Source organism: Xiphophorus couchianus, chromosome 12 (assembly GCF_001444195.1).
Source record: "Xiphophorus couchianus chromosome 12, X_couchianus-1.0, whole genome shotgun sequence".
NCBI classification, from domain to species: domain Eukaryota; kingdom Metazoa; phylum Chordata; class Actinopteri; order Cyprinodontiformes; family Poeciliidae; genus Xiphophorus; species Xiphophorus couchianus.
The window spans coordinates 17,484,171-17,496,022 of record NC_040239.1 but is presented as its reverse complement, the minus strand read 5'-3'; the positions used below and the strand labels follow the sequence as shown (position 1 = coordinate 17,496,022).

At 37.8% G+C, this 11,852-nt stretch overlaps 1 protein-coding gene across 2 annotated transcripts; it reads right to left on the bottom strand.

Annotated features, from left to right (window-relative positions):
- Positions 1–723: 723 nt before the first annotated feature.
- On the bottom strand, positions 724–11,493 carry foxn4 (forkhead box N4). 2 transcript variants are annotated; one of them, XM_028033193.1, is made up of 10 exons: positions 10,662–11,493; positions 10,001–10,106; positions 7,860–8,026; positions 5,148–5,260; positions 4,953–5,063; positions 3,717–3,844; positions 3,542–3,638; positions 3,230–3,437; positions 2,754–3,146; positions 724–1,894 (listed from the first exon to the last, which is right to left on the bottom strand). In XM_028033193.1, exons 2-10 carry the CDS (start codon positions 10,078–10,080, stop codon positions 1,644–1,646), a joined length of 1,548 nt encoding a protein of 515 aa, XP_027888994.1. In that variant the 5' UTR covers positions 10,081–10,106; positions 10,662–11,493; the 3' UTR covers positions 724–1,643. The 2 variants fall into 2 exon arrangements, with proteins under 2 accessions (XP_027888994.1, XP_027888995.1); XM_028033194.1 differs by having other exon boundaries at positions 4,983–5,063.
- Between the last annotated feature and the right edge of the window lie 359 nt (positions 11,494–11,852).

The window sequence follows — 11,852 nt, the reverse complement described above, 5'->3', positions numbered from 1 at the left end:
GACATAGATTTGAGCAAATTATGTTACATCGAGGGATTTTATGCCGGCTATAAAACATCCTCAGAATGAATAAAAACTCTTCCATGGTTGGTACAAATTTCCTATGACAGATGGTTCCTTTAAGTACCTGATTTATTGGACAAGTAAACAAAAGTACAAAATGCTGAAGGAGCTAAATAATGAGCATCTATCGAGTTCAGCATTTTAACACTGGTTTGTGTTTTTGTTCTCTGTTTTAGCTATCTGCTCAGTTGCATTTCAGTAAACTAGTTGGACCACTTTTTTCCTTCACTAATTTCATTCAAAAAGTGCAACATATATTATGTAGAGTACTTACATTTTGATGATTAGTGTTCAGCTATTTAAATATTGAAATTCTGAAAGAAAATACAGTAATTACATGAAATGGCATGTAGAGCATCCTATGCTGCACACAATCATGAGGAAGAATGCTGACTTGAAAGTTGCAGTAATTCATTCAAAAGGAGACCCAACCAAGTATTGAGTGCACATACTGTAAAGTAGAGGGACATAGATTTCAACAGATAGACATTTCTGATTTAAATTGTTGTGTTGGACTTATTTAACATTATAATTTTTAACTGAACTTTTAATTGTAATTCCCAAAATCAAAATGAGCAGAAATAAATGTTTAAAATATGCCACTGTATGTAAAAAATATATTAGTTTGGTTGTTTAACCTGAATAACACAAATAAAAAACTTTTCAATAATAACCAAATTTATTAAGATGCACCATTACATGTCAAAGGTGTGTCATTGTGAAGGCTACTGAACATTTATTTTATTTTTGGAGTGGTATCTCTATTGATAAAATCAAGTTTTGTTGGTAGTAAACATTAATTGCCAGTTTAGATCCTCAAATCCACAAGCTGACTTGCTGTTACTCTAATCAAAAATCAGCCCTCACATTACTTTTTGATGTTTTTGAGCTCTTCCTGATTCTGGCTTTTTACCTGAGGATGTTTTTCAGTCCAATATCATAAATGTGTTTAAATACAAATTTGCTTATTTTTGTCCATTTTTTATTATGATCACGTCAAACAGCAAAGCAGACATCTTTCCTCCAGGCTTGTTAATAGTGATGTGTGGAGGAGCGGTGACTAAAAGCCGGCTGACTGGGTGTTTTGGAATGATGTGGCTAACACCAAGTTCAAACAATTAAATATGTGCAGCAAAAGATTGATAGGCTTCACTTTCTCCAGCTGTCTTTTATAAATATAAATAAAACATCACAGCAATAAAGTCTAGCACAATACAACAGACAAGAGTTTTTGATCTACAACACAGAAAGGAGAATGATAGAGGTACGGGTAAAAGCTCATTTACTTGCAGCTCTCCACAGTCTTTGTCCTTAAACAGGTTTTTCAGTATTTGCTTGGCGAAACTAAAGATTTTAGGTCTGACATATTTCATCTTCAGGTCACCATTTATATGTGGTTTTAGTTCCTAAAAAGCTGTTCTCTTGTTGAATAAAATGTTTCTCTCCAGGTTCCCAGAATGTTCACTTCTTCAGAAGAAATCAAACTTCTTCAGTTCGCGTCCAAAAGAAAGTTGGAAAGAAAAACCCCAAAAAATCAGAGAAAATCATTTAAAAATCTTTTAGGAATTAGTTTGGCTTCTTTAAAGCAGGGCGATGGGTTTGCTGGTGGGTTGGCTGGCCATGTACTGGGAGGTCAGGGGATCCTGTGAGGTGTAGGAGGCGTACAGCCCCGTTACTTGCACATCTGACAGCGGCACGCTCCCTCCGCTGGAGGCCGGAGGGAGGCTCACCGATCCCAAGTCACAGTCTGATAGTCGCAGAGGGGAGTTACTGAAGGTGCCCAAGGCATCCAGGTTAAAGCTGTCGTCTTTCATTTCTTCCCACAGATTACCTAAAAAACATAGATGTCAGTGGAGTTAATCAACAACACTTATTTGTTTGCTGATATCTAACGCCTACATAGATACTTCTTTAATAACTGATTTCAAATAATTTGAAATTAAAACAAACTTTATTGGTAGATGACTGGAACACAATGTTTTGCAAAGGTAGTCAAATTACTACAATGTTAAATTTAAAAGATTCTGAAATTTTCTTCTTTTTTTAGTAAATGATAAAGAAGAAATAAATGTTCAACTGATATAGTCTCTGTTTAAGTCATAATAAATGAACATCCTTTGTAAGGCTGTATTGATTTTGGCAGTATATATAATCTGTTTTAAAAGCTATTTCTTTTGAGACGTGTCAATATTTTAACCAGGCAGCACTTGTGTGGATGCATAAATATGTAAAAGAAAACTGTTTTTAAACTGTCAAGGACCAAAAGTACCACTATCTCCACAAATAATCTCTTAAATAAATTTCTAATAATTGTGTGATTGTAATAAATAACATTGAATATATTCCCCAACATTGTACCTATGATTATTTTAATGTTTGTTTTTAAATATTTTAAGGAAGGATTAATTTAATAACAGTATGTGTTAATGCATTATGGTCTTCTGAAAATCACATATAATTCTTTTTACATGCAGGAAATACAAATTTCAATCATTTCTTTCTTATTAATATTTAAATTATGCTTTTAATTACTTTAAATCTCAAAATAATATTTATCGCATTTTCAGTTTTGATTAAATAATCAGAAATAAATCAACTTAATGATACTTTAATGCAATGATTTGTGTTACGATATTAAGACAGCAGTGTCTTTTGTTGGGAAACGGTTTCCATACAGCAGGTCTGTTTACCTTGAAAAGCAAAGTCCATGATGCTCGGGTCCAGTGCGTCCACCTCTGTGTTCGTGTCGCTCTGCACACTGTAAAAATCATCAGGAGGCTTGCTGGGCTGCTGGGTGAGTGGACTGTGGGAGAGGTCGGGGACCGTGTGCAGGGGGGGCGTCTGGGCTGGGGCCGGGGACATGGGGCCCAGGCGAGCCTGAGCATGGAGCTGAGCTTGAAGCTGGTGGTGCTGGTGCATGGGCAAACACGGCAGAGACAGGGTGACTATGGGTTGAGGCTGCATCTGGGTCGGGACCGGCAGCGGGAGACCAGTTGTACAGCCAGCCAGCCGGGTCATTCCGGGCTCTAGAGGCTTCCGTCTGCAGTTTTCTGGGCGGTCGGTGATCAGTTTGTCCAGTTCGTCTGCAGGAAAGCAGAATCGACTGTCAGACTTAGTCAAAAGCATCACATTTGAACTTCAAAATTTCACCAAATACTTTTCTGACCTGGGTTAGCCATGCTGCGGCGAATAGCTGGGAGATCTTTACGTTTCCACTTCTGCATCTCTTCCTCCATCTTGTCAATTTTGGCAGGGTTCAGTGCCCACAGGCAGCCCTTACGGGAAGAGCTGCTCGTTTTGTTCTCCACCTTCTCAAAGCATTTATTTAAGGACAGGTTGTGTCGGACTGAATTCTTCCATCCATCAGGTGCAGTCTGTTAAGAGCCAACATAACATACAATCAGCCACACTCATCACTTGAGCATCACAGTTCCTTATTTTCACTCTGTGTTTATCTGTAATTTCAAGAAAATCAAACCTTGAAATATGGAAAGTGTTCCTTCATAAAGCTATAGATCTCGCTGACTGGAAGGCTCCCAGTTTTACTGTTCTTTAAAGCCATGGCGATCAGACAGCTGGAAGAAAATAACATGAGTTGAGTTTTGTTCAAAGCAGATCAGACGAATGAAAAGACTATTTTTGTGTGTGTCCACCTGTAGGAGTAAATTGGCTTGGGGAAAGACTTGGGCTGAAGCTCCTGTTCTTGTGGGGCCAGACGAGGCTGAGTGAACAGACTTTGGTTGTTGAAAGAAACATTGCTATAAAGTCCACCAGCTGAGCACTAAAACAGAGGAAAGTATAAAGAAGTTGTCATTTTGTCATGTGATGGGGAAATAGTTATTGAAAATATTAATATTTGTCTATGTAGATATCTTTCTAATTTGACTGTATTTTGGTAGCAACCCAAGTTTTTCACACATTAAAAAAAAGCAAAAGCAATTTAGTTCCTAAAAGCATGTACAACAGAGGGATACACATGAAGAAGCACATGACACTCCTGAAGTTGTCTGGTGTTCAGAAAGCAGTCTTGTGTCCTATCAATGCCCATCGGTATCAGCTAGTTTAGTCCGAATTGATAGTCTCTAAAAAGGCATCAACACACTGATTCCATTGGTTACTGGCATATTAATGTCTGAATACTACAGTGTATTGGTACCATAACCCTGAAGCTGCAGGAAAATTATTTAAGTTCAACATAGTGCTCCTTGTAAGATTTCTGACAGACTCCAACAGATAAGTGACAAGAGTTTATTTTTTTGACTTAGCAGTTTTTTTTTCTTGTTTTTTTAATAATAAGTAATGCACTCAATCACAACGGCTTCAACTCTTGTTCACTGCACAAGACTCCACGACTGAAGAAAAAGTTAGGTTTAGCATGTTTGAAGATTGTGGCTAAACATATGGAAAAAACTTTGAAATATTTGGACAATATAGTCAGGTGAGAGAGAATGAATTCAATTAAACATACAATAAACAACCTAAAGACTGCAGTGCATAGAAGAGAAACCCATAATGTTTAAGATTTGTGTGACTGGATGAGTAGAAAATCACACCAAAGCACTGAATATGACTAGCTTTTAGATACAGAAGATGTAGAGAAGGTGTCATAAGGCACGATCATTTCTTATCACACTTTGGATGGAGTATTGGATACTCTTATTGGAGTATCCAATACTTTGCTTTTATGCGTCGCTTCACTTATTAAACATAGCCTCATTTGTAGACGTCATCTAATTATTTGTATTTGATGATTGCTTTGGTTGTTATGAGCATCCATAAAATTTCAGTGGGCCTCATTACACAATATATTTACAATCACTGAAGTGTGTGATGCTTATTTTGCTAACATTATTATGCATCGTTAAAATTGTGCATTCATAGAGTGTCACCTGTTGACCGGTTTGGGTTAGAGAGTAAACCTGTTGGGATGCAGGCTGGTACACTGAGGTAGGACACTGATATCCTGGGGAAGGCAGTCCATTCATGGAGAAAGGAGACATCTGTGAATCAAATGCAGGCACATTTTTAATCCAACTATGCACCATGATTAATAACACATATCTTGTCAGGCTGTCATTACTCACACTTCCACTGTGGGTGTTGATAATACTTATTCCCAGGGGGCTGTGCTGCATGTTACTCTGAAGGTGCAGCATGGAGCTCTGGCTCACTGGTATCGTCATGCTGTTCAGTTGAGCTGCACAGAACCAGAACACAAACATTCAGAAAACTGTCTCCAAAAATGTGTCTTTGCATCCAGCTGCTTGTTCTCTTTGTAGTTAGACGCTGCAATATGGCTGTTCTCAAACTTCTGAAACAGACGCACAGCTAAAACAAAGTCTTCCAAGAACCAACACACTCATAGACATTTTAAAAGTATAGTTTAAGAGAAATTTGGCTCTGTCAATGTTGAATTTTCTATTATTAAAACATAATAAGTAAACAAAAATGAACAAACAAAAAAAAGCTCCTGTGAAATGCAAAACTCTGACCTTAAAATCCAATGTTGCTGCTTTATTGTTGGGTATTTGTATCTCATCAAATCTATTTTACACACTTAATCAAACTTGAAAGAACACCAAGTTCTAACTTGTTCATGGAGCCAATAAATACAAAATAGCAAGAGGTTAAAAAGTAACTTTTGTTTAAACAGATAAAAATCTTAAAAGTACTCTTGATCCTTTCTCTTTGAATACTTCAAAGTTTATCTCGACATTGTTTTCTTTTTTACTTTTACCATTTTATATTCACCATTTACAGAAAAATGTTTTTTTTTTATGAGCAGTAAATCTAACAGAATTATGATATTGCATAAAATTGTGACATTGTAATTAAAGATTCTATATAATTTATGAGTCTTACTTTATGAGATGACTGGCAAGAAATACTGGACTTGTACACAATATTCAAATTTTTTTAGATGTATTGGTATTTAGTTTAGCGTAAAAGTCTGATATACTTGCAGGATTAACTATTTCTTGAAAGCAACTTATACATGTCAATCAGTCACACAGACAATTGTGTTTTCAGTGGTTTAGTTAAATATTTAACCAAAATACAAGAATAACGCTGTTTAGTTAACTCCTGAACTAGTATTGTAATATCAAAAAAATTATTTCCACATTTTAGAAAGGATCTTTAAGGTCCAGTGTCAGGTCTTTGATGGATTTCTTTTCTTATTTTTAAAAAATATTATCTTTTAGACCCTGTTCTCTAGGTTCAGGTAGTTTTATTTTCAGTGTCACTTCTTTGGTCCTCAGGTTGTCATTGTTTCTCATGCTTTACAGATGACCTGTCCAATATGCTTAATCTTCAGGTGAAGATTAAAGGACTTGGCAGAAAGTTTGTAAGAGGCAGGCATTGTCCAAAAAAGATGAAAACTAAAAGAGCACTCTGGAAGCTGGCTTTTGATCAAAAATACAGCAATTTAAATGATTAAAAGAAAGTTAGAGGAAACTATGCAAAAGTATTAATTTTAATGTAAATCTATTAAAAATAATTAACTTTTATGATGCAGAGTAATTCCAGAAATACAAAATACAGCTTTGCCAGATTTTACGGTTGAATTATTTCATATTTTGTCAAGTTAAAACTTCAGTCTATTTTATTTGCATTTCTTGTGGAAGACGGTACATAAATCTGAAGTGGGAGTGAAATGAAACTATGTTCACAAAACTGTTCACAAATGAAAATATGAAAAGTGACCATTTATGTTCTGCGCTCCTGACTCAGAACTTTGAATCATGTTTTGCTGCAAAAATAGCTGGTTTGTGTTTCCATCAGCTTCATAGTTTAAGAAATCTTTGTTCGTTTTCTTGAACTTTTTTGTTATTAGCTCAACTTCATTCGTACTGGGTGGAGAGCAACTCTGAACATGTCTTTTGAAGTCTTGCCATAGTTTCTCAAATAGATTTAGGTCTGGGCTTTAATTAAAACCTAACACATGAAAAAGCGTTTAACTTAGCTATTCTACTGTTGCTGTATATTTTTGTCTTTTTGTTCTATTGGTAGGTGAATGTCTGCTGCAGCCTTAGGCCTTTTGTCATCACAAACTGCCTTTCCTCCAGGCCTGACCTCTGTTGACCTTTGTCGTTCTTTCGATCAACTCCAAGCAACTCCATTTTGTCCCTCCCACAGCATGATACTGTTACCACAGCTTTTCCTGCTGGCACTGTGTCTATTCAGTGATGTGCCGGCTTAGTTTTCTTCCACACGTTGCATTTTGCATGTGATTTATGGAGTAGATCACCAGTACTAGCACAGCCGATACATTCTTCCACCTAAGCTGTGTATATCTGCAGCTCCTCCAGGGTGTGCTGCTTCTGTGCTTCCTGCTCTCCTTATCCTGCCTGTGTATTTAGGTAAATGCCAGTGTCTTGATTGGCTCACAGTTGTGCCACAGTCATTTTTGAATGACTGATGGTGAAAAATTCTTTATGAGATATTGAAAGACGGCATAATGTTTCCCCTCCTCTTGTGCTTTTAACTTCTCTACAACTTTCTCCCTGGCCCTTCTGCTGTGTTCCTTGGTCTTCAATATGATATTTATCCACTGTTCTCTAAAGAACTTCAGAGATAGTTGGATTTATATTGAGATAAAAATGTACATAAATGGACTTTATCTACTAATTAGGGCAACTACCGTAGATTTTATTTGGAGGTGTCCAATTAAAGAAGGCTGAATACCAATCCAAGGTATAAAGTTTTTATGTGTTTGGGAGCCAATAACCATGAGAATAAATCTGTGATTTCTCCAATCAGAGAGCTGGTGCAGTTTTGAAATGTTGTCCCCTCACCTGTCTGTTGCTCCAGCAGACTGCCCTGGGAGGGCCCGTTGCTGTGGCCTCTGCTATCAGCCATCTGCTGTACCCTGGGCATGTCCACCGAGGTGAGCCATGACAGGGACTGCAGGTCCCCAGGGAGGTCCTCCACCCTCAGCTGGGAGGGGTCCGTGGTCAGAAGCCTTCAAGTGAGGAGAGAGGGGGATGGGAATGAGCTTTGTGGGGTTAACGTGGCTGTCAGCTCAGGCACACTTAGATCAGAAGGGCAGTTTAAATCTAAACACTCGGATGGAGCATTTTTATCTCTGACAGACAAAACCATCTGAAGGGTTTTAACAAGGAGAGACGAGGATGAAAGCTGCTGAGCAGAGCTCTGTTTTAGCAATTCAGGATTAAGCATAAGAAGATTAAACACAAGGGTTATTTAGAAGTGACAGTCTTAATCAACAATAAGGGAGTTAAATCAGCTTTTTTTATTCAGCGAATAAAGTTCTGTGATTTTATTAACCATGTGGACTTGCTTGTTTATTTGTTTTGACCTGCACATTCAATCGGTTTTTTTGTTTGCTTCTACTTTTAATATTTTTAAAGGAATGATTTTACAAATTCTTTGATAAATTATTATCTAAATTGATTTTTATTTTTGCTCAACCAGTTGGCCTACAGTTTACGTCTTTTTAAATGGAAAGGCTTGAAGAGAAGAAATGAAAGGAGAGGAATCCTCTTAAGTCCTCTTCAGCTTTCGCAGCAAACACACAATGTTCTGCAGTTTGAGTCTCTATGACAACACAGACAATTCGGTTACCTCGTGGGTCTGTGGACAGTGTGGCAGTACACCACCCCCTCTACATCTAGACACCCAGCATATCTTCAAATAAGAAAAAAAAACAGTCCTGTGTCAGGTGACCACAGACTTGCCTCACTCATTGGCTGAATCATAAGTAAACAACACATGAGATCATTTGAAACATGGGACGGCGGCACATGTTGCCTGAAACAGTTGGCCCCATCTATTGAAAAATGATCACCTATTGTGTCCCAAACGACAAATCTGCCCAGTGGCACGTGTCTCCATTGTCTTCCCTGAAGCCTTCCTTGATTGTCTCTGTCATTTCTTTTCTTTACTCAGTCCCTTGCATTAATCTGCTGGAATGACAGCCCTCACATAAGAGGGACAAATAGGATGCCATCTGCTTCCCTGTCCCTTTCCAGCCCCTATCCGCACGGGACCCCCCGTTTCCCAACCCCCCACCATCACCCTACACTAACGGCGAGCTCAACGGGCCTCAGGCAGGGAGACGGGGGGCGTGAATGTAGTTTTAGGTCAGGTCTAATGTGTTGACTGTCTTAGTTGACATCATTGATGCCAGGAATCACCACCAGACATCTAAGACGCTGGTAGTTCACATCCCAGATCACTTTTTTGTTCCCATAATTTTCTTTATTTCACTTTTTTTTCCTCACAGGTGATTTATTTTTACTTTTAATTTTAATAAAAGGTGACAAAATTAATTAATCCAAGTCCTAATTATACATTTACAAGTCAATCTTCCATTCTTTGCATTCAAAAATATCCTTTACTACAACAGATGAATATGTAATAATAGAAACCATTCAACAGTTGACAAATTAGGGATGTTCTCACACCCCGTCTGTCCCTAGCAGAGCATGGAAATTGCTCACTGATGCAAAAAATTTAGCTGGTGTTTCCATGTCTCATCCTAACCTTACCCCTGAGTTCAACAACTCTAAATATTGGCCCTCCTCCTTCACTGCAACAGCACACCCCCACCCCTGCTCCTTCTTTTCTAATTGGGAACCACTTGTGCACACTGGTGACCCAGAGCGCCCCATCTCCCCTTGAGCCGGGCAGCCCAGAGGCTCAGGCTCTCCGTGCGCAGACAGCAGGAGTGTAAACAGAGCTGATGGTTTCTGACAGATCTATTCAGAGTGAAAATCATTTATTCTACTGGATTTTGTTTTTCTTGCTTCTCTTCTTTTCATGGTACCCCTTCAAACAGAAAAAGAGCTGTCCATCTAACACTTGTTTTAACATTGTGGATTGGAATAATTTCTACCACAAAAGAGTTTGTTTCATAAAATCTCCTTACATATTTTCATATTGAAATAGGTTTTACTATTTAAAGAAATAATACCTGTAGTCCTGTGGTGACGGATGATGCCCAGCATTGTCAATTATTCCTGACATCCTGGAAGTTATTCCACCTTCTATCATTTCCTGGGATGTGTTGTAGCCTTTTGCTGCAGCACAATACATATATACAATTATTTACACTCATAATTTACATTAAAAAAAACTAGCTATGTAGATGTATTAATCATTGCACTGTCCAATGCAATGATGATCAGTGATCAGTGCATGAACATTAAAAATATGTTTCACAGCGTATATAAAAATCCCCAAAAGGCAACAGAAAATAAAATACCGAAATAGGAATGGAAAAAAAGTTTCAATGACAAAATGTAAAAATGTCCATCTTTTTAATGCTCAATTGCACAACATTTCTGTTTGCATAAATGTTTTTTGTTTTTGCAGTTAAATCTCAACTGCTTTCTAATTCCACCTTTATTTCCACACAAAACACAGACTGCCTGTACTTACATATGACTTCATAGCTGCCATCCTCTAAACATGCAATAAAAATGTGTATTTTCTTTTGTTCTTCACTGAATAACATTTTTCTTGCAATAAGGAGATGAAGTTTAACTCTAAAAATATTTGAAGTTAATAAAATAACCTCATTTAAATATTCCACTATACTTAGATACTTAGAAACATCGCTTGAATAGTCCTACCTGTTTTGGTTTATATTGAAGGTTGTGTGAGCTGGTCCTGAGCCCCTCTACTGTATCCCACTGTGTTGGACTTGATTCCTCCAAGAGCCGTTTTTAAATTTCCCTCTCTGGAGCTGTCCAGCACTCTGACATGCGCAGTAGAGACCTGATCAGAGCAGCTCTTGTTGCCCGGAGGCAGGAGGATCCCCGAGTTTCACAGCTGTTATTGCACAGTCTGACAGCATCCAGAACTTTACCTGCAGGTTTAGAAAATCAGGTCTGATGTTCACTTTTTTTTATATATCCTACGGGCAACTGGTGCGCGCTTCCTACTGAACATCCAGCTCCAAACTGTCAAAATCACGTTTTCTGCGTTAGTTTTCAGACAGTAATTCATAATAAAGGCTCGGTCCTTTCAGATGAAAGACTAACTGGAGGAGTTCGCGCATCTTCATACAGGTTTCCCCGTTTTTCTCATTACCTTTACGCTTGTCTCATCAGTGGCGCACAGGTGCGTCTGAGTAGGAAAAAAAAAGCATCACTGTAGTCCTTAAACCTGCTGAGTTTTTGTAGGTAAGTTGGATTTTATTTTGAAATAGATGACCCAGACAAGAAAAAGAGATCCTCATAAAAATAAAAATAAAAATAAAAATAAAAAGAGCTAATCATTAAGTATACGTGGTGCTCCTCCTCTCCTGTTTATTCCCTGGAGTTACTTCGCTCCGCTCGGAATTGCTGCAACTTGTGGTAGCATCTGTGTATATGAGTGTGAACTTTTTTTCTTCCTCTTCTTTAATTTCTCCTCCTTTGAGGAAGTGCTTGTAGATTATTTGCTTCCCGCCGCAGAGGCCGCGTCCTGCTCCTCTCAGCAGTGGGAAAAAGGAGCCCGGGAGGCGGGTAAAGCGAGGGCAGGGGGCAGGGTGGGCTGCTGCAGCGGGAGGCGGCAAAAAGCTCAGACCAGTCTGCAATACAAAACAGGGTGTTTAAAAAATGTAATGGATTGTCTTATGTTTTGAAAAGTTTGTAACAGTTACGAAATTAAAGTATATTTTTTCTTTATTATTATGGTGATTTATTATATTTATATATTTATAAAACAAACAAAAACACGCCGTTAGGATTTCTAGGTTAATCTGACAATATAGAGCTTTATTATTATTATTATTATTATTATTATTATTATTATTATTATTATTATTATTCAACATCAAG

What these genes read in the sequence shown, in the direction of transcription:
- foxn4 (XM_028033193.1), bottom strand. Translation starts at nt 10,080, where the DNA reads ATGATAGAAGGTGGAATAACTTCCAGGATGTCAGGAATAATTGACAAT. An exon ending in AACACTTTCCATATTTCAAG is followed by an intron (nt 3,438 to 3,541) that starts GTTTGATTTTCT and finishes GGCTCTTAACAG; the next exon opens with ACTGCACCTGATGGATGGAA. An exon ending in CCGCAGCATGGCTAACCCAG is followed by an intron (nt 3,147 to 3,229) that starts GTCAGAAAAGTA and finishes GCTTTCCTGCAG; the next exon opens with ACGAACTGGACAAACTGATC.